The sequence below is a fragment of the Heloderma suspectum genome, chromosome 1 (assembly GCF_057233095.1).
Source record: "Heloderma suspectum isolate Gila_16-S chromosome 1, 16-S_ref, whole genome shotgun sequence".
NCBI classification, from domain to species: domain Eukaryota; kingdom Metazoa; phylum Chordata; class Lepidosauria; order Squamata; family Helodermatidae; genus Heloderma; species Heloderma suspectum.
Genome location: NC_139458.1, coordinates 70,885,426 through 70,903,649, shown reverse-complemented (window position 1 = coordinate 70,903,649; position 18,224 = coordinate 70,885,426). Strand labels below are relative to the sequence as shown.

The 18,224-nt window shown below is 45.2% G+C and overlaps 1 protein-coding gene across 2 annotated transcripts in view; it reads right to left on the bottom strand.

The window, feature by feature from the left end:
- The window catches only part of TYRO3 (TYRO3 protein tyrosine kinase), a 98,582-nt gene extending 83,863 nt beyond the window's left edge, over nucleotides 1-14,719 (bottom strand). The window contains exon 1 of one of the 2 annotated variants that reach the window (XM_084827468.1): nucleotides 13,877-14,719. In XM_084827468.1, coding sequence (XP_084683594.1) covers nucleotides 13,877-13,970 — 94 coding nt within the window. In that variant the 5' untranslated portion in view covers nucleotides 13,971-14,719. The remainder of the gene's footprint in view (nucleotides 1-13,876) is intronic. The other variant, XM_084827459.1, reaches the window with a different exon arrangement.
- Between the last annotated feature and the right edge of the window lie 3,505 nt (nucleotides 14,720-18,224).

Here is an 18,224-nt window from a genome sequence, read left to right as displayed (position 1 = left end):
GCTTGTTGAGGAAGGATGTGTTGTTAACCAAACTCTGCAACCACTGCAAGCCTGTTATAGGAGTCAACATGCCCTTGTAGTAAATGTTACTGTAAGCTGGCCTGGAAATTTTGAATTGAAGGACAGTATAGAAATGTTTTAAATAATATATAAATAAATAACTGCCCAGTAGGCATATTCTCAATTGCCTGTCCATTTTATACTGTCTCACACCAGCCAGGTCCATGCCATCTATCTATCTATCTATCTATCTATCTATCTATCATTACATTTATATCCTGACTTTTTTTCCTTTTGCAAAGAACCCAAGGCAGCTTAGACGGTCCTCCTCCTCTCCATTTTATCCTCACAGAAACCCTGTGAGGTAGGTTAGCTAAGAGTCAGTGACGGGCCCAAAGTCACCAAGTGAGCTTCATGGCCGAGTGGGGACTAGAACGCGGATCTCCTGAGTCCCAGTTCAACACTCTAACCATTATGCCACACTGGCTCATTTTTTTTGTATATACTGAGATTTTAAAAAGCAAGCGCTATAGTACTCATTGCCCATTCTTCACATAAGTGTGCAGAGTTCTGTGCTCCATTATAAACACACACACAAATCTGTAAGAAGAAAGGATTCTTTATGCATATTCCCAAAGCAGCCAAAAGTTTTGTGATTTCTAATGTGCTCAGGCCCTCTCCAAGCAAAAAATAAATAAACAAACAAACAAAAACCTTTCTGCACCTAAAATCTTTCTTCACTGCATCTAAGAAAGTGATTCTGCATCTTGCACATGCACAGATCTATTACCCATGGACTTGGAGATCTCCAGTAGGCACAACTGGATAACACTGACAATTAGCGTATACATGGGTCAGGCCAAGCCAGGGCCACTGGGCTCTTGCCTGATGAGCCCAACACAGCACCGCTTTGTGATCAGCGGTGCAGTTAGAGCTGGACTTTGGGTTCCAGCTCCAGAGCCCCATATCCCAGGCCCCACAAAATTTCCACTGAGAGAGTGGCAAGTGAGCGGGCAGCAGCAGACGGGCCCAGCACGTGGGGCACAAAGAGCATGCTGGGGCCCACTAGAGCATCACAGCATCCGTTCATTTCTTCTTATTTTTAAAAAAGATTTTGCAGTCAGGCAGCTGGCTGGTCATGCATATGGCTACAGCTGCTCATTTTATTATTAGTTTTACTTTTAAGAACATAAGAGCCATGCTACATCAGACCAAGGGTTCATCTAGTCCAGCATTCTGTTCACACAGTGGCCAACCATGGGAAACCCACAAGCAGGACATGAGTGCAACAACACCCTCCCGCCCATGTTCCCCAGCAACTGACGTACGTAGGAATACTGCCACTAATGCTGGAGGTAGCGTATTGCCATCAGGACTGGTAGCCACTGATAGCGCTCTCCCCCAGGAATTGGTCTAACCCCCTTTTAAAGCCATCCAAATTGGTGGCCATCACCACATCTTGTGGCAGTGAATTCCATAGTTTAACTATGCACTGTGTGAAGAAGTTTTTATCTGTCCTGAATCTCCCACCAATCAGCTTCATGGGATGACCCCAGGTTCTACTATTATGAGAGAGGGAGAAAAATGTCTCCCTGTCCACTTGTTCCACACCATGCATAATTTTGTAGACCTCTATCATGTCTCCCCTTACTTTTAAAATATATTATCCTTTTCTACCACAAAATGGTGCTTATTCCCAAATAAATGTTTAGTATAGGGCAACAGATGCAAACTCCATTTTATTCCTGTAGTCATAATGGTGCTATGGTTTGAGTTTAAAATGCAAAATCGCATATGCGCAGAGTATTTCTTTCTTTTTTTATCAGGGTTGGCAAAGAGGCTTGTTTGCACTAACTTTATCAGTAATGGGCAAGCAGTTGTAAAGCATGGAATGGCACTGTGGAGGCAGTGGGGCAGGGACAGAAATATTAATGGTGTGCTTCCCAACTGAACTCATACACATTGCTCTCTGGGGCGGGGGTAGGGGCTCATAAGACCATTACGTCCAGGGTCTAAACTGCCCAGCTGTACCACTGTGTGCGATAGGTTTGTGGATGGCTGTAGTCCCACACTGCCCATCAGCACCAAAGACAACAGCTACCACCGTTTCCTAAGCCACTTTCAAGTGATCCATTTTTCACTGCATAGACCTTAAAAATATGCTGGGTGGAGCCGGGTGGGATCGAATCAGTCCTATGTTCCTCATGCTGGTGGACCACAACATGACAGCAACAGAAGAAAATTACATTGGCACAGCAGTATCCTGGCACGATTCCACTAACAGAAGGGGGGAAACTGGGTGGAGTTTGGATTGGCGTGAATCCTATGGAACCAGAACTGGAACCAGAATCCTATGCTCCAGGCCTGTAGCCAGGGATGGGCTAGGGGGCCTGTTCCCCCTAAATTTTCTCTGCCCCCTCTATTAAAAAACAGTTTACAGTTTTGTCTTTAAAAGGTCTGAAAACCAGATGAACTGCCCCCCCTTTTTTTGCCCCCCACCCCCAGAAACCTTAGGCTGGCTATGGGCCTGTTATGCTCCCTTAAAGTTCAGTCCTGCCCCCAACAACAGTGTAATATTACGCATGCAAAAGAGGTAGCATAAGTTAAAGCACTTGTATTGTAGACAATTGAGAGCTCAGACCCCTGCCCCTCTCCCGCCCCACCACCAGAGTCACAATGGAGGATACAATTCCAAATATCTCTGCAGCTAATCATGGTACCCGGAAAGATGTAAAAGCCCCAGTGAGGGAAGACGGATCTCAGATATCAAGATGCATGCAGTATGGGACAACTTCATTCTGATCATATGCCTAGAGATCTAGGAGCACCCAAAAGTGGGGCTTCTGTGACGAATAAATTGATGGTGGGGCACTGTTAGCAAGCTCTTTGCACCAGCAAGAAGCACCCAACAGTTCAGTAAAAGGAAACAGAGTATGATGAACATCACTTGCCTTCTTAGAACCCTTACAGGTACTTGCCTCAGGATTCGGAACCAAATACTCTACAAGAACCTCAATCCCACACCTGCAACTGGGGCTGAAAAGACAAGGTACTCCACACTGATAAGCAAGGCACAGAAAGTCTACAAGGATGGGGAGCTCATGCCTCATACACTTCCTTTTTGTTGTTGTTGTTCAGTCGTTCAGTCGTGTCCGACTCTTCGTGACCCCATGGACCATAGCACGCTAGGCCTTCCTGTCCTGCGCTCTCTCCCGGAGCGTGCTCAAGTTCATATTCATTGCATCCGTGATGCTATCTAGCCATCTCATCCTCTGCCGTCCCCTTCTCCTTTTGCCTTCAGTCTTTCCCAGCATCAGCGTCTTTTCCAGGGAGTTTTCTCTTCGCATTAGGTGGCCAAAATATTGGAGCTTCAGCTTCATTATCTGTCCTTCCAATGAGCACTCAGGGTTGATTTCCTTTAGGATGGACTGATTTGACCTCCTTGCAGTCCAGGGCACTTGTAAGAGTCTTCTCCAGCACCACAGTTCGAAAGCATCAATTCTTCGGCGCTCAGCCTTCCTTATAGTCCAGCTCTCACAGCCATACATTACTACTGGGAAAACCATAGCTTTGATTAGACGGACCTTTGTCGGCAAGGTGATGTCTCTGCTTCTTACTATGCTGTCTAGGTTGGCCATAGCTTTCCTCCTAAGGAGCAAGCGTCTTTTAATTTCATGGCTACAGTCACCGTCTGCGGTGATCTTGGAGCCCAAGAAAGTAAAATCTGTCACTGCTTCCATTTCTTCCCCTTCCATATGCCAGGAAGTGATGGGGCCAGATGCCATGATCTTAGTTTTTTTAATGTTGAGTTTCAAACCAGCTTTTGCACTCTCCTCTTTCACCCTCAACAAGAGGCTCTTGAGATCCTCTTCACTTTCTGCCATTAGGGTGGTATCGTCTGAGTATCGGAGGTTGTTGATAATTCTCCCAGCAATCTTAATTCCGACCTGTGATTCATCCAACCCGGCATTTCTCATGATGTACTCTGCATATAAGTTAAATAAGCAGGGTGACAATATGCAGCCTTGTCGTACTCCTTTCCCAATTTTGAACCAATCGGTTGTTCCATGTCTGGTTCTTACTGTTGCTTCTTGACCCTCGTACAGGTTTCTCAGGAGACAGGTAAGGTGGTCTGGTACTCCCATCTCTTTAAGAATTTGCCACAGTTTGTTGTGATCCACACCATCAAAGGCTTTAGTATAGTCAATGAAGCAGAAATAGACGTTTTTCTGGAATTCTCTTGCTTTCTCCATGATGCAGCAAATGTTGGCGATTTGATCTCTAGTTCCTCTGCCTCTTCGAAACCCAGCTTGTACTTCCGGTAGTTCTCGGTTCGTATACTGCCGAAGCCTAGCTTGTAGGATTTTGAGCATCACCTTGCTGGCATGTGAAATGAGCGCAATGGTGCGGTAGTTTGAACACTCTTTGGCGTTGCCCTTCTTTGGAATTGGAATGTAAACTGACGTTTTCCAGTCTTGTGGCCAATGTTGAGTGTTCCAGATTTGTTGGCATATTGAATGCAGCACTTTAACAGCATCATCTTTTAGGATTTTAAATAGCTCGGCTGGAATACTGTCATCTCCGCTAGCTTTGTTGTTACTAATGCTTCCTAAGGCCAACTTGACTTCACTCTCTAGGATGTCCGGCTCAAGTTCAGTGACCGCACTATCATGGCTATCAGGGACATCCAGATCTTTCCTGTATAGTTCTTCTGTGTATTCTTTCCACCTCTTCTTAATCTCATCTGCTTCTGTTAGGTCCCTGCCTTCTTTGTCCTTTATCATGCCCGTCTTTGCACAAAACGTTCCCTTGAGAGCTCCAATTTTCTTGAAGAGATCTCTAGTCTTTCCCATTCTGTTTTCCTCGATTTCTTTGCATTGTTCATTTAAGAAGGCCTTCTTGTCTCTCCTTGCTATTCTCTGGAACTCTGCATTCAGTTGGGTATATCTTCCCCTTTCTCCCTTGCTTTTCGCTTCCCTTCTTTCCTCAGCTACTTGTAAAGCCTCATCAGACAGCCACTTGGCTTTCTTGCATTTCTTTTTCTTTGGGATGGATTTCGTTGCTGCCTCCTGAACAATGTTACGGACCTCTGCCCATAGTTCCTCAGGCACTCTGTCTATCAGGTCTAATCCCTGAAATCTATTCCTCACCTCCACTGTATATTCATAAGGGATATGATTTAGGTCATACCTGAACGGTTTAGTGGTTTTCCCGACGTTCTTCAATTTAAGCTGAAATTTTGCAAGAAGCAGCTCATGATCTGAGCCACAGTCAGCTCCAGGTCTTGTTTATACTGACTGTATGGAGCTTCTCCATCTTTGGCTGCAAAGTACATAATCAATCTGATTTTGATATTGACCATCTGGTGATGTCCATGTGTAGAGTCGCCTCTTGTGCTGTTGGAAAAGAGTGTTTGCTATTATCAGCATGTTCTCTTGGCAAAACTCTATTAGCTTTTGTCCTGCTTCATTTTGTACACCAAGGCCATGCCTGCCTGTTATCCCGGTGATTTCTTGACTTCCTACTTTAGCATTCCAATCCCCTATGATGAAGAGGACATCTTTTTTTGGTGTTAGTTCTAGAAGGTGTTGTAGGTCTTCATAGAACCGATCAACCTCAGCTTCTTCGGCCTCAGTGGTTGGGGCATAGACTTGAATTACTGTGATGTTGAATGGTTTGCCTTGGATTCGTACTGAGATCATTCTATCATTTTTAAGATTGTACCCCAGTACTGCTTTTCCCACCCTTTTGTTGACTATGAGTGCTACTCCATTTCTTCTAAGGGATTCTTGCCCACAATAGAAGATATGATAGTCACCTGAATTAAATTCGCCCATGCCTGTCCATTTTAGTTCGCTGATTCCCAAGATGTCGATGTTCAATCTTGCCATCTCATGTTTGACCACCTCCAGCTTACCTTGATTCATTGATCTGACATTCCAGGTTCCTAAACAATATTGTTCTTTACAGCATTGGATTTTCTTTTCACCGCCAGACACATCCACAGCTGAGTGTCCTTTCGGCTTTGGCCCAGCCGCTTCACTCTTTCTGGCGCTACTTGGAAATACCCTCTGCTCTTCCCCAGTAGTATATTGGACACTTTCCGACCTGAGGGGCTCATCTTCCGGCGTCATCTCTTTTAGCCTTGTGATACGTTCCATGGGGTTTTCTTGGCAAGAATACTGGAGTGGGTTGCCATTTCCTTCTCCAGTGGACCACATTTTGTCAGAACTCTCTGCCATGACCTGTCCGTCTTGGGTGGCCCTGCACGGCATAGCTTATGGCTTCACTGAGTTACGCAAGCCCCTTCGCCACAACAAGGCAGTGATCCATGAAGGGGACACTTCCTTTACCCATCTCCAAAAAAAAGGAGTGTGTTTGCATACCACTCAAACACCCATAGTCACAGAAGTCCTCTTCAGCCATTCACTGCAAACGTGTGAAGGGGGCTGTGTGTTCAAGCGCCACCTCCCAATGCCCCCATTCCTGCTGGAGACCTTCCCAGGTTCCGCACACAGGTCTGAAGGGGGATTCCAAGTGTGTTCAGCCAAATGCACGTACAATCTTCCTTCAGACCTTTGTGCTGAATGTGCGAAGGCCAGAAGTGGAGGGAGCAGGGATGGGACACATGGGAATGCTGGAGCCACCTTTCAGTCAGTCCATTCCACCCATTGCCTCTGCCAGCCAACCATTTGTGATGTATTCTTCTTTGCAGCCTTGGACCCAGGACAAATGGAACCAAAGAAACAGAAACTGCAGAGTACGCAACTCCCCACAGTGAATGGGTGACTACTGTTGCAGTGACTATATTTTCCTTCCTGAGAGGTGAAGCTCCCACCATAGGCATCAGGAAAACTACCAATGGGAAAATGGAGGGCTAGGTTGAGGCATGCATAATAGAAGAGAACCAACACCATAAGTGTTAACACTTAGAGGAGCAGCATCTGTTTCTCCTCTGTAGTTCTGCTTTCAAAAGCAGAGAGCCCCTGCAAATTTTTTAAAAACTCATTTTTTCTCTAATGCTTTCAAAATCCACTCCACAACTGATGCTCTTCAATGAAAACTGCGACCAGGACCAGTGCCATATATGAGTGGGCATTGGCTCAGTGCTGCTGATGCCCCCTGGCAATGCCACTGGATGTCCTCTCCCACTGTCAGCACCAATCAGACTCACGCCTCCCACCAGCAGCCTTCACTGGTGGTGCCGGCACACTTCCTACAGGAGTCAAACATACTCTGGATCTAGCCTGATTGACAGCATTTGTCCATGTGTCAGGCATTCTAATTGGCTATTTGCTGGATGCTGTTCACTGTACTATTGGTTGAGTACAGTATCGTAACCATTGCTTAGTTCTCACTGAAGGACCCAACAAGTGTACTCTGGGCTATACCATTTCAGATTGTGGGTGGGGGTTCATGTGACCAAATGCTCCTCCCCACAGAAAACTAGCATGTCAGGGAAAAGGCTAGGCAAAATGACTTCTAGTTTCCTGTGTCAATGGAATTTTTGTATTGAGGTTCATTCAGATTTGTAAACCAACTGAAATGGTTTAACCCAGACACAGGTTTACGATCCAGTGAGGCTTGCGCTGGAGAACCTAGCATACAGGGCATAGCATCTGCCCAGCACAGAATCACCCTGCCTGCCTATGTATAACATTATTACATTCACATTCCTATGACAACCTAGCAATTGCTCATTCAAGATATTGAGAAACTAGGGAATGAGAAAGAATAAGATGGTGGAGCTAGTGGGTGTCTGTCCAATTGTGTCTGTCCCCTGACAGAACAGCATCCGCCAGTGGAATGTATTCCCACTGCAGACCCCCACGTCTCTCCCAAATGTGCTCTGGGGGGTTGGGTGACCCTCCAATTCAGATTTTGGGGGCACAGGGGACTGCAGGGAGGAGAGGCTGGGAAAGATCCATTGTGTAAAACAGAAGTATGCTTGCGCAAAGTTGGATGTAGCCCAGGGGCAGGACATCCCCCTGCAGACCACCTGGAAGTGAACTGAGGACCTTTTCAGTGGTGGCATCCTAGTTTTGGAATGGTCTCCCCAAAGACACATGCCTGGTAGCTACACTGTAGTCTTTTCAGTGCCAGGTGAAGCACTTTTATTTTCCCAGGATTTTCACTCTTATAAATCTTTTAGGGGGCAATCCTATGATCACTAGTCAGCAGCTAGACAGCCATAGGATATCTAGTTTTCCGGGAACCGACCTCAGAGCCCATGCTCCGAGGTCGGTTCCCAGAGAACTGACCTTCCCCCCCATCCATGCTGCCTGCCCCACGCTCCGAAGAGGAGCACAGAGAGGCCAAAACGGAGCATTCCAGGGCGGGGAAGGCAAAAATGCTGGTACAACACATCCTACGTGTCGTCCAGCAGCCTCCTCCCCCACTCTGCCTTTCTGTGGCTAGACGGCTGAAATCGGCTGTCTAGTCGCAAATGCAGGGCAGGAGAAGTGTGGAGGGAACAATCCGCTCCGTGCTTCTCCTGCCCTGCATTGGATAGGAGGTAGCCTCCGAGTTCAGAGGCGGCCGCCTATCCCCATAGGATTGCGCCCTTAGTGCTTTTAAATTCTTTGCACTTATAATTACCTCCTATTGTTGGTTTTATTCTGTTGCTAGTTTTGTTCTGTTTAAAAGTTAATGTTTTCATTTTACTTCTTTTTATGGTTTTATATGTTTACTGTAAATCATCCAGAGTGCTTATTGGGCAATATATAAATATTTTATTTATTTATTTATTTATTTCATTTCTATACCGCCCAATAGCCGAAGCTCTCTGGGCGGTTCACAAAAACTAAAACCAAACAACACACAATAAAACAATTTAAAATATATAGAACATTAAAACCACAATATAACAATACAACCACAATAAAACCTAGCAGCGATACAGGAGTTTAAAATACAGATTTAAAACAGCAAAGATAAAAATTTAGAAAGCTAAAATGCCTGGGAAAATAAAAAGGTCTTCACCTGGCGCTGAAAGGAGTACAATGTAGGCGCCAGGCGAACCTCACTAGGGAGCTCATTCCAGAGCCGGGGTGCCACAGCAGAAAAAGCCCTCCTCCTAGTAGCCACCCGCCTCACTTCCTTTGGCAGGGGCTCACGGAGAAGGGCTGCTGATGATATAAATATAAATATTGTAAATAAATAAGATAAAATTGCACATCTGTAATGCTCACTCCAGTTAGTGAATCTCTATAGGGGAGAAGTGTTTTGTTCTTTTATTGTTCTTTTATTAGATTAACAGCCTGTGAATCCACTGGTTCCCATACCATACCCTTTGTACTTTTTGTTTTCCTTTTGCTGTCCCTGTTAACTTCATGGAAATTGCTAAGAGCAGTGAAGCTAGCAAAATGATACTTTACATTTACACACCACATTTTCTTGTTTTGTTTTGGGGCTAATGAATTAGTCACACCTTCGAGAAACATGATCTAACCCCTTATTATTTAATTCAACAATGGCATAAATTGTGTGTGTGTGTTTGTGTATGTGCATATGTGCGTCAGAAAGCATCCTCCCTCTCATAATAATACTGAAGCAGTCATGTCATATATATCTAAACTCCATGCATGAAATGGCAGGCAATCTTATGAAATATAGGCAATATCTTGTAGCAGCAAAATTGCTCAGCTGTCAGTAATCCACTTTGCTGAAACAGTTAATCATTAACAAACACTGCTATCTTTGGAGGCACTTTAAGATTTAGGTTTCCACCCTCGCTGGTGTTCCAAGGAATCAAAGTGCAATTCACACATGTAGGGCAGTAATGGACAAAGTACAACTAGATTTCAAGGGGGGCGGGGGGAGGGGGTATAGGGATTTTCAAAGGACCTATTGGATATATGTTTGACTCTTCATAAAAGGAAATCAATGATTGCGTAAGACATAAGGTAGATTTGGGAAGATCAGAGGCTAATATGAATATAGATTACATGCATGTATTCACACATGCATATACATACACACACATACATATACTGTGTGTGTGTGTGTGTATATATATATATATATATATCCAATTTCCAGCCATGATTGTTACCTAATTAAACTCTTATTCACAAAGATAATTAAATCAGTCATTAATGTCTCTTCACAATGTAATGATTATGGAAATCAACTGATGTTGCTCAATTAGAAGGAGCTTTAATAATTCTCATGGATATAGACTCAAAGAGCAGTGTGGCGCTTAGCCACATACCTCTTCTAGCCAGACGGAAACTGCGTAAAGATTCAGCATAAATTATGCAACTCTCTATGAAAGCATTAATAAATATTCCTTAATGTTTGTATCAATACATTTAACTTGGTTTGCTAGCTGACAACTTGGCAGCATAGAAAGTTAGCCGAGTTGCTCTACCCATGAGAAAGAGCCAAGTCTACCCATTGGATCCCTCATGGGCAGGAAGCAGGTTCTGCCTGCCAGCCTCACCACACCTGCCCAGCTGTGAAGTGTGTCTTGCCACTGAAAGAGGGAACAGCCAGGATCGGGCAGGAGACATTTTGCATTCTTCTTTTCTGAAAAACATTCAGCAGGATACAGTACAACACTGTGGACTCCCTGTAGGTTGTGCTTCCTTAGCTGGCCTGGTTCCTATGTGTCATGACCATTGTAAGCCACTGTTCCCTAACCAATTAGGAAATTAACCAATTAATTTTGTATTACCATATAAACTAATTGCTAGCTAGAGCTGACAACAACTGACTGCTACTAGATGCCTTTGCACTGCAACTTATTAAGTTTCAGTCTCTGCAAATGTTGATTATCGCTAGCAAAAATGCATTCTTCAGAGAGAAAAATGAGCAACTGGAGACATGTCTCTGCATGAGGAACAGCCACCCAATCCTTCAAAAGATTTTATGTCAGATGCTCCACACATGCAAGACCAGAATCCAAGTAGTTTGAATCTGGAGGGTACTTCAGAGTTGGTAGCTCCATGCCATGATCATAATATGTGAGAGCTGTTTATTATGTTGATATGTTGTATTAAATTATATTTCTCTAATATGGAGAAACTCCATCCCACTGCCACACATTCTTGGGGGCAGCTGGGATTGACATGGAAGCTGTCCAAGCAAGGAAGCACATGGTACAGCTCTCACACACGTAGACTCCTCACTGGCAGCAGCATTTCCAGCAGGTTCTGCTTGGCTGCTGTAATAACTGAAATATCCCTCATCAAGCTTGGAACCCCTGAGAAACCACAGTCCTTTCTCCTCTTCCCATATTTATCATAGGGTTTGCAGACCTTGACTGGCTGGGAGCCATATACAATGCTTCCTGGATTTGGTCGGTCAAATTCCTGGCCATGGTATTGCCAGGCTGATACACAGGGAACTGCTTATGTGGTGCCATAGGGAATTGTCAACCTGGTGCCAGTGAGCCCGGACAATCTTTCTCCTTTCAGACTTGCCTTTCTTTTGTCTTTATTCACATCCACTTATGTCTGCTTCTTGTCTCCTACTCACAGATTGCTTTGACTCAGTACTGACTCCAGCCTTCACCATCATTAACCACTCTGCCAACCTTGGACACTGATGCCAGATGGATCCCACCTGGAATTGCCACTTCATGACCCAGAGATAAAACCTGTGGCTCCAGATATCAGGAACATCGACTCCCATCCCAGTGCTATAGTGAGAGAACGGGCTATTGCAGTGTCAGCGTTGGAGCCTCAGCAGATGTCTTTGGTGCTGTTAATGCAATAGACTTTGTCTTCAAGTCAGGAGCTGGCATCCTGAACTCAAACAACTGGCGAACAGCATCAGATCCACATGCACATGAGCTCCTGTCCTACTAAGCAGGTTACTGACCAGCTACGTTCTGACACTATGCTATTGAATATTCAGTTTCATTTAGTATAGTACTCCTTTATTTTGGCTAGCTCAGTTCAACAGGAGGATGAGAATTTAAATTCTCACTGCAAACTTTTAGAACCTGCATGGAAATATTAGCTATCTTCCTACCTTTCTCCCCTACTGAATCTATTGGAGGTGAAGTTGGGGGATACCTGTAGGATATGGCCAACTACCTTCTTATAACAATTGGACCTTCTTGTACAATAACAATTAAACCCTATGCATGTTTCCTCTGAATTAAGCTTTGCTGGGCTCAATAGGGTTTACTTCCCAGTAAGTGAATTTAGAATTGTAGCCTCAATTGAGTTACACAGAGGAGGAAATATTACTTTTAAACAGTTTTGCAAATCCAGTGTACCGATTCACTGGGCTGTCTCTTATTTTTTTGGGTGTCATAACAATAGGGCTCATGATGAGGAGCACTGTTTATTCCCCAAATATTAAATGAATGCATATGGGGTTATGAGCTTACATGTGAATCCAAGTTCTCCAAAGTTTTAGTGTTGGTGGTAGAGGTATGTTTATCACCATTTTGAAAAACACATTTCTTGGCTTCAAATTATTTTGCCACAATGATGAATGTCTGGGATCAAGTCACACACAGAAAAGGAGACGTTTCCTACATAGAAGAACAACAGCTAATATTCAGATACAGAAACATAAATATAGCAGTCAAAGTCCTTAGACACATTTAAAGTGCAGAGCCAATAAACAACCACTAAATAAAAATTCCCAGTGCTAATTATTCTAGTAGACATGGGGGTGTTTTAAAGATGAAACATTTAAAACAAATGTACTCATGGAGTAGCTATCGAAGTACAGCTTTAGATAATATTGAGCCATTCATAGATGTTGTGATCCCCCACGCCCCCATGTACTAACCACAGAGAAGTCTGCTTGAGGCCAGTACATGCTGCTGTGTCCTCACTTAGGTCTTCTGAAAATGTAATCAGGCCACCTATGGAGGTGTTTAGAGAGGATCTATAAGAGCATCCTGCTACAACAAGGGGAGGCAACCTGATGCCCTCCACGTGTTTGGGACTACAACTACCATAATCCCTGATCATTGGCCATGCCAGCTGGGGTGATGGGAGTTGTGGTCCAAAACATTCGGAAGGCACGAGGCTGCCTATGCCTGTACTAGACACTCAGTTTGAAAATGGACCAATTCATCTAACCAACAAGGTACTTAGAGGAAGAGAATCACATGTCACAAATCGTGACTACTCCAGGAATGCATTCACTCTCTTTAAAGGAGCTGTTTTCCCATACTGTTACAGATAACTACAGGAGAGAGAAGAGGGAGTCCAATTCAGGGGATACACAAACTGTTGACTCTGCTGCAGATACGATTCATTAATACAAGGCGAGGGATGAACTAAACAAATATCCAAGCCACTTATGAAATAAAACCCAGGGAAATTTTGGAAAAAGAAGGAACACATTCCCCCTAATCAAGTTTTGTAAGTTGTTTTAGCGCCAATTAGCAATTAAGAAAAGATTTAGGCCAGTTCCACAACACCCTGAGAAGGGGGTGGAATGTGACTACTGTGTTTATAGTAGCAGCAGGGAGTCCTTATTCTTGCTTCCTCCCAGGAGACCTTTCCGGAGAAGTAAATTGCCAATAGCAGTTTGTTTGTTTGTTTTTAACCCACCGCATCGGAAATCTTGGAAAGGACCAGGGAGTAGGCGCGCAGCGGGGGGAGGAATCCCATCCCTCGAGCAAATCCATTATATTTTAAACCATTGTCCAAACCAACCGCATAAGAAGAGAAGTGAGCAACTGTCAGTCAGGAACCGAAGAGTCTGAGAGCTTCCACAAGGGCAAACTTAGGAAGCATTAGAAAAAAATACAGCACAGGGAGGGCGGCAGCGGCGGGTGAAATAATAACTATCCGGTGAATGGTACAGATGCTCCCACCCCCTCCCGCCTTCTCTGCCCCCCGGCTGGAAATTGCTGGCTGCCTTTCTCTGCTTCAGCCAGAGAGGAGCTGAGGACCCTTACCTGTGGCCGCCGTGCCGTCCCGCAGAAACAGAGCCCATAGTGCCGGCAGCAGCAACAGGAGTCCCCGGATCTGCATAGTCCGCTTCATCTCCATCTCTTCCACATCATCATCTTTATCATCATCCCCCCAGCTACCTCCAAACCGGTTGCTTCTCCTCGCTCCCCCCCCCCAATTAAAAATAATTTTAAGAGGAGGGAAAAGAAGGTGAAGAGGAGGATGGGCGGATGGCGAGAGGGAGGGTGAGGGGAGCCGAAGCGATGATGCTTTTAGCCAAGGAACTCCCCCCGGAGAGCGAAGACCGCGTCGTAGGGAATCTTTTCACACGCACGATCTGGCCGGGCAAGGAGGAGAACCTGATGTGGCGGATTCAGCAACCGCACCACCGCTCGCCGGCTCGGCCGATGGCTCTCCTCCTCTTCCCCAAGCTTGTAATCCAATCTCCCCGAGCCGAGAAGGTCCCCCCCTGCCGGCCTCCCTCCCGCAGTGCACAGCGTTCACTCGGCGACCGAGGCTCGGAGCTCCCTCTCTCTGCCGCCGCTGCGACTTCCTTCTGCAAGTCTTCTTCGCGTCGGCTTCTTCCTTCTCCTCCAGGAAATGGCGCTTTGGGTAGGCCGCGCGGCTGAGCTCGGCAGCTCATGACATCACCGCCGGCCTCATGAATATTTAGCGTAGCTATTCCTTATCCCGCTTCGCTGGACTTTATTTCTCCCCACGCGCGGGAAGTGGGAAAGAACAGGCCCGTTGGAATGGAGGCGCGTGGCCTCTGGGAGCGGCAGGGAGAGAAGGAACACGCGCCACCCTCTGTTGCGCGAGCCAGGGGGGCGAGTCTGCCTTTTCGTCTCGCAGGCCGACCAGCTGCTTCTTCACAAGGAGCGCTTGGACTCCCCCAAAGTCAGATATGGGCGTGCTTGAAAAGAGAAATTAGTGACAGCAGCGGCCCAGTTCTGAAGAGTAACAATACTTTTAAGATGTCCCTTTCATTGAAGAACACTTGTGGAGGAACGCACGCTCAGTCAAAAAAACACAAAATCCAACACACACACACACGCGCACGCAATATGTATTGCCATCCACATCTATGGGGATTTTTCAGGAAAGATCAGAGGACTGGAATCTAGTATTTCCCCCTACTACTGTCTTTTAAAACCAACATGATTTTTACATTCAGTATATTTCAGGTATTCTTCACAAGTGGTTTTCCAGGGAGCAGGGCTGGCCCCACCATTAAGCAGTGTGGGGCGACTGCTTCAGGCAGCAGATACTGAGATGTGAGGAGGCAGAAGTGGCCACCTCCTGGCCATTCCTGCCGAGCCCTCCAGCCATTCCCCTTTCTTGGAATACAGAGATACGTGTGCCACATGGCTTACTTTGTTTCCTCAAAAGCCGTAATCCTATGCATGTTTAGACACAAAGAAGTCCTACAACTCCCAGCCTTCCCCCGCTAGCCATGCTGGCTTTGGAATGCTGGGAGTTGTAGGACTTTTCTAAATGTGCTTAGAATTGTGCCTTATGCTAGCCTGCTGCCTTCAGATGCAGTGGAGGGCACTGCCCCATCCAATCCCCATTATTAAAATAAGATTAAACAACCAGTCCAGTCAGTTAATGTATGTGGAACGGGAGGAGGGTGCCATTTCATGCTTCATCTCAGGTTGCAAACTGTCCTGGGGCGGCATGGAGTCAATGCATTACATTGGAAATGGTCCTGAGTATTTATTTCATTCAATGAACGTTCTCTTTCTCTCTCCATCTCTTTTCACTCCTCCCTTAATACTATGGCCAAAACAATGCTTGAGCATATGGAATGGCATCATGACCATTCTAAAGTTTTATGTAGAATGGAACGTACCAGTCAAGTTTCTCCCTAGGACAATGACGAAAATATTTGTGGGAGGCTGACCTCTGTTCATTGCCCGGTGGAAATGTCCTAGCTCAAACATAAATTATCAGTAGCTTCTGCTGGAGAGGACAGCCACAGAACAGAGACAGTGGCACTAGCAACAAATGTAAAGAAAATATGAAGAGAATTGAACACAAGGAGAGTAGGAATTTTATAAAATAATTGAACAGCCCAATCCTATACATGCTTATTTGAAAGTAAGTCCCACTATGTTCTGTATTTGTTGTTCAGTCATTAAGACGTGTCCGACTCTTTGTGACCCCATAAACCATAGCATGCCAAGCCTTCCTGTCCTCTGCTCTCTCCCGGAGTGTGCTCAGGTTCATTCATTGCATCAGTGATGCTATCTAGCCATCTCATCCTCTGCCGTCCCCTTCTCCTTTTGCCTTCAGTCTTTCCCAGCATCAGGGTCTTTTCCAGGGAGTTTTCTCTTTGCATTAGGTGGCCAAAATATTTGAGCTTCAGCTTCAGGTTCTGTCCTCCCAATGAGCACTCAGGGTTGATTTCCTTTAGGATGGACTGATTTGACCTCCTTGCAGTCCAGGGGACTCGTAAGAGTCTTCCCCAGCACCATAGGTCGAAGGCATCATTTCTTCGGCACTCAGCTTTCCTTATAGTCCAGCTCTCACAGCCATACATTACTACTGGGAAAACCATAGCTTTGATTATATGGACCTTTGTCGGCAAGGTAATGTCTCTGCTTCTTGCTATGCTGTCTAGGTTTGCCATAGCTTTCCTCCCAAGGAGCAAGCGTCTTTTAATTTCATGTCTGCAGTCACCGTCTGCGGTGATCTTGGAGCCCAAGAAAATAAAATCTGTCACTGCTTCCATTTCTTCCCCTTCTATATGCCAGGAAGTGATGGGGCCAGATGCCATGATCTTAGTTTTTTTAATGTTGAGTTTCAAACGAGCTTTTGCACTCTCCTCTTTCACCCTCAACAAGAGGCTCTTTAGATCTTCTTCGCTTTCTGCCATTAGGGTGGTATCGTCTGAGTATCGGAGGTTGTTGATAATTCTCCTGGCAATCTTAATTCCGACCTGTGATTCATCCAACCCGGCATTTCTCATGATGTACTCTGCATATAAGTTAAATAAGCAGGGCAACAATATGCAGCCTTGTCGTACTCCTTTCCCAATTTTGAACCAATCGGTTGTTCCATGTCTGGTTCTTACTGTTGCTTCTTGTCCCTTGTACAGGTTTCTCAGGAGACAGGTAAGGTGGTCTGGTACTCCCATCTCTTTAAGAATTTGCCACAGTTTGTTGTGATCCACACAATCAAAGGCTTTAGCGTAGTCAATGAAGCAGAAATAGACATTTTTCTGGAATTCTCTTGCTTTCTCCATGATCCAGCGAACGTTGGCGATTTGATCTCTAGTTCCTCTGCCTCTTCGAAACCCAGCTTGTACTTCCGGTAGTTCTCGGTTCACATGCTGCTGAAGCCTAGCTTGTAGGATTTTGAGCATCACCTTGCTGGCATGTGAAATGAGCGCAATTGTACGGTAGTTTGAACACTCTTTGGCATTGCCCTTCTTTGGAATTGGAATGTAAACTGACCTGTTCCAGTCTTGTGGCCACCGTTGAATGTTCCATATTTGTTGGCATATTGAGTGCAGCACTTTAACAGCATCATCTTTTAGGATTTTAAATAGCTCAGCTGGATTACTGTCATCTCTGCTAGCTTTGTTGTTAGTAATGCTTCCTAAGGCCCACTTGACTTCGCTCTCTAGGATGTCCGGCTCAAGTTCAGTGACCGCACTATCATGGCTATCAGGGACATCCAGATCTTTCCTGTATAGTTCTTCTGTGTATTCCTTCCACCTTTTCTTAATCTCATCTGCTTCTATTAGGTCCCTGCCTTCTTTGTCCTTTATCATGCCCGTCTTTGCACAAAACGTTCTCTTGAGATCTCCAATTTTCTTGAAGAGATCACTAGTCTTTCCCATTCTGTTGTTTTCCTCAATTTCTTTGCATTGTTCATTTAAGAAGGCCTTCTTGTCTCTCCTTGCTATTCTCTGGAACTCTGCATTCAGTTGGCTATATCTTCCCCTTTCTCCCTTGCTTTTCGCTTCCCTTCTTTCCTCAGCTACTTGTAAAGCCTCATCAGACAGCCACTTGGCTTTCTTGCATTTCTTTTTCTTTGGGATGGATTTCGTTGCTGCCTCCTGAACAATGTTACGGACCTCTGCCCATAGTTCCTCAGGCACTCTGTCTATCAGGTCTAATCCCTGAAATCTATTCCTCACCTCCACTGTATATTCATAAGGGATATGATTTAGGTCATACCTGAATGGTTTAGTGGTTTTCCCGACGTTCTTCAATTTAAGCCGAAATTTTGCAAGAAGCAGCTCATGATCTGAGCCACAGTCAGCTCCAGGTCTTGTTTTTACTGACTGTATAGAGCTTCTCCATCTTTGGCTGCAAAGTACATAATCAATCTGATTTTGATATT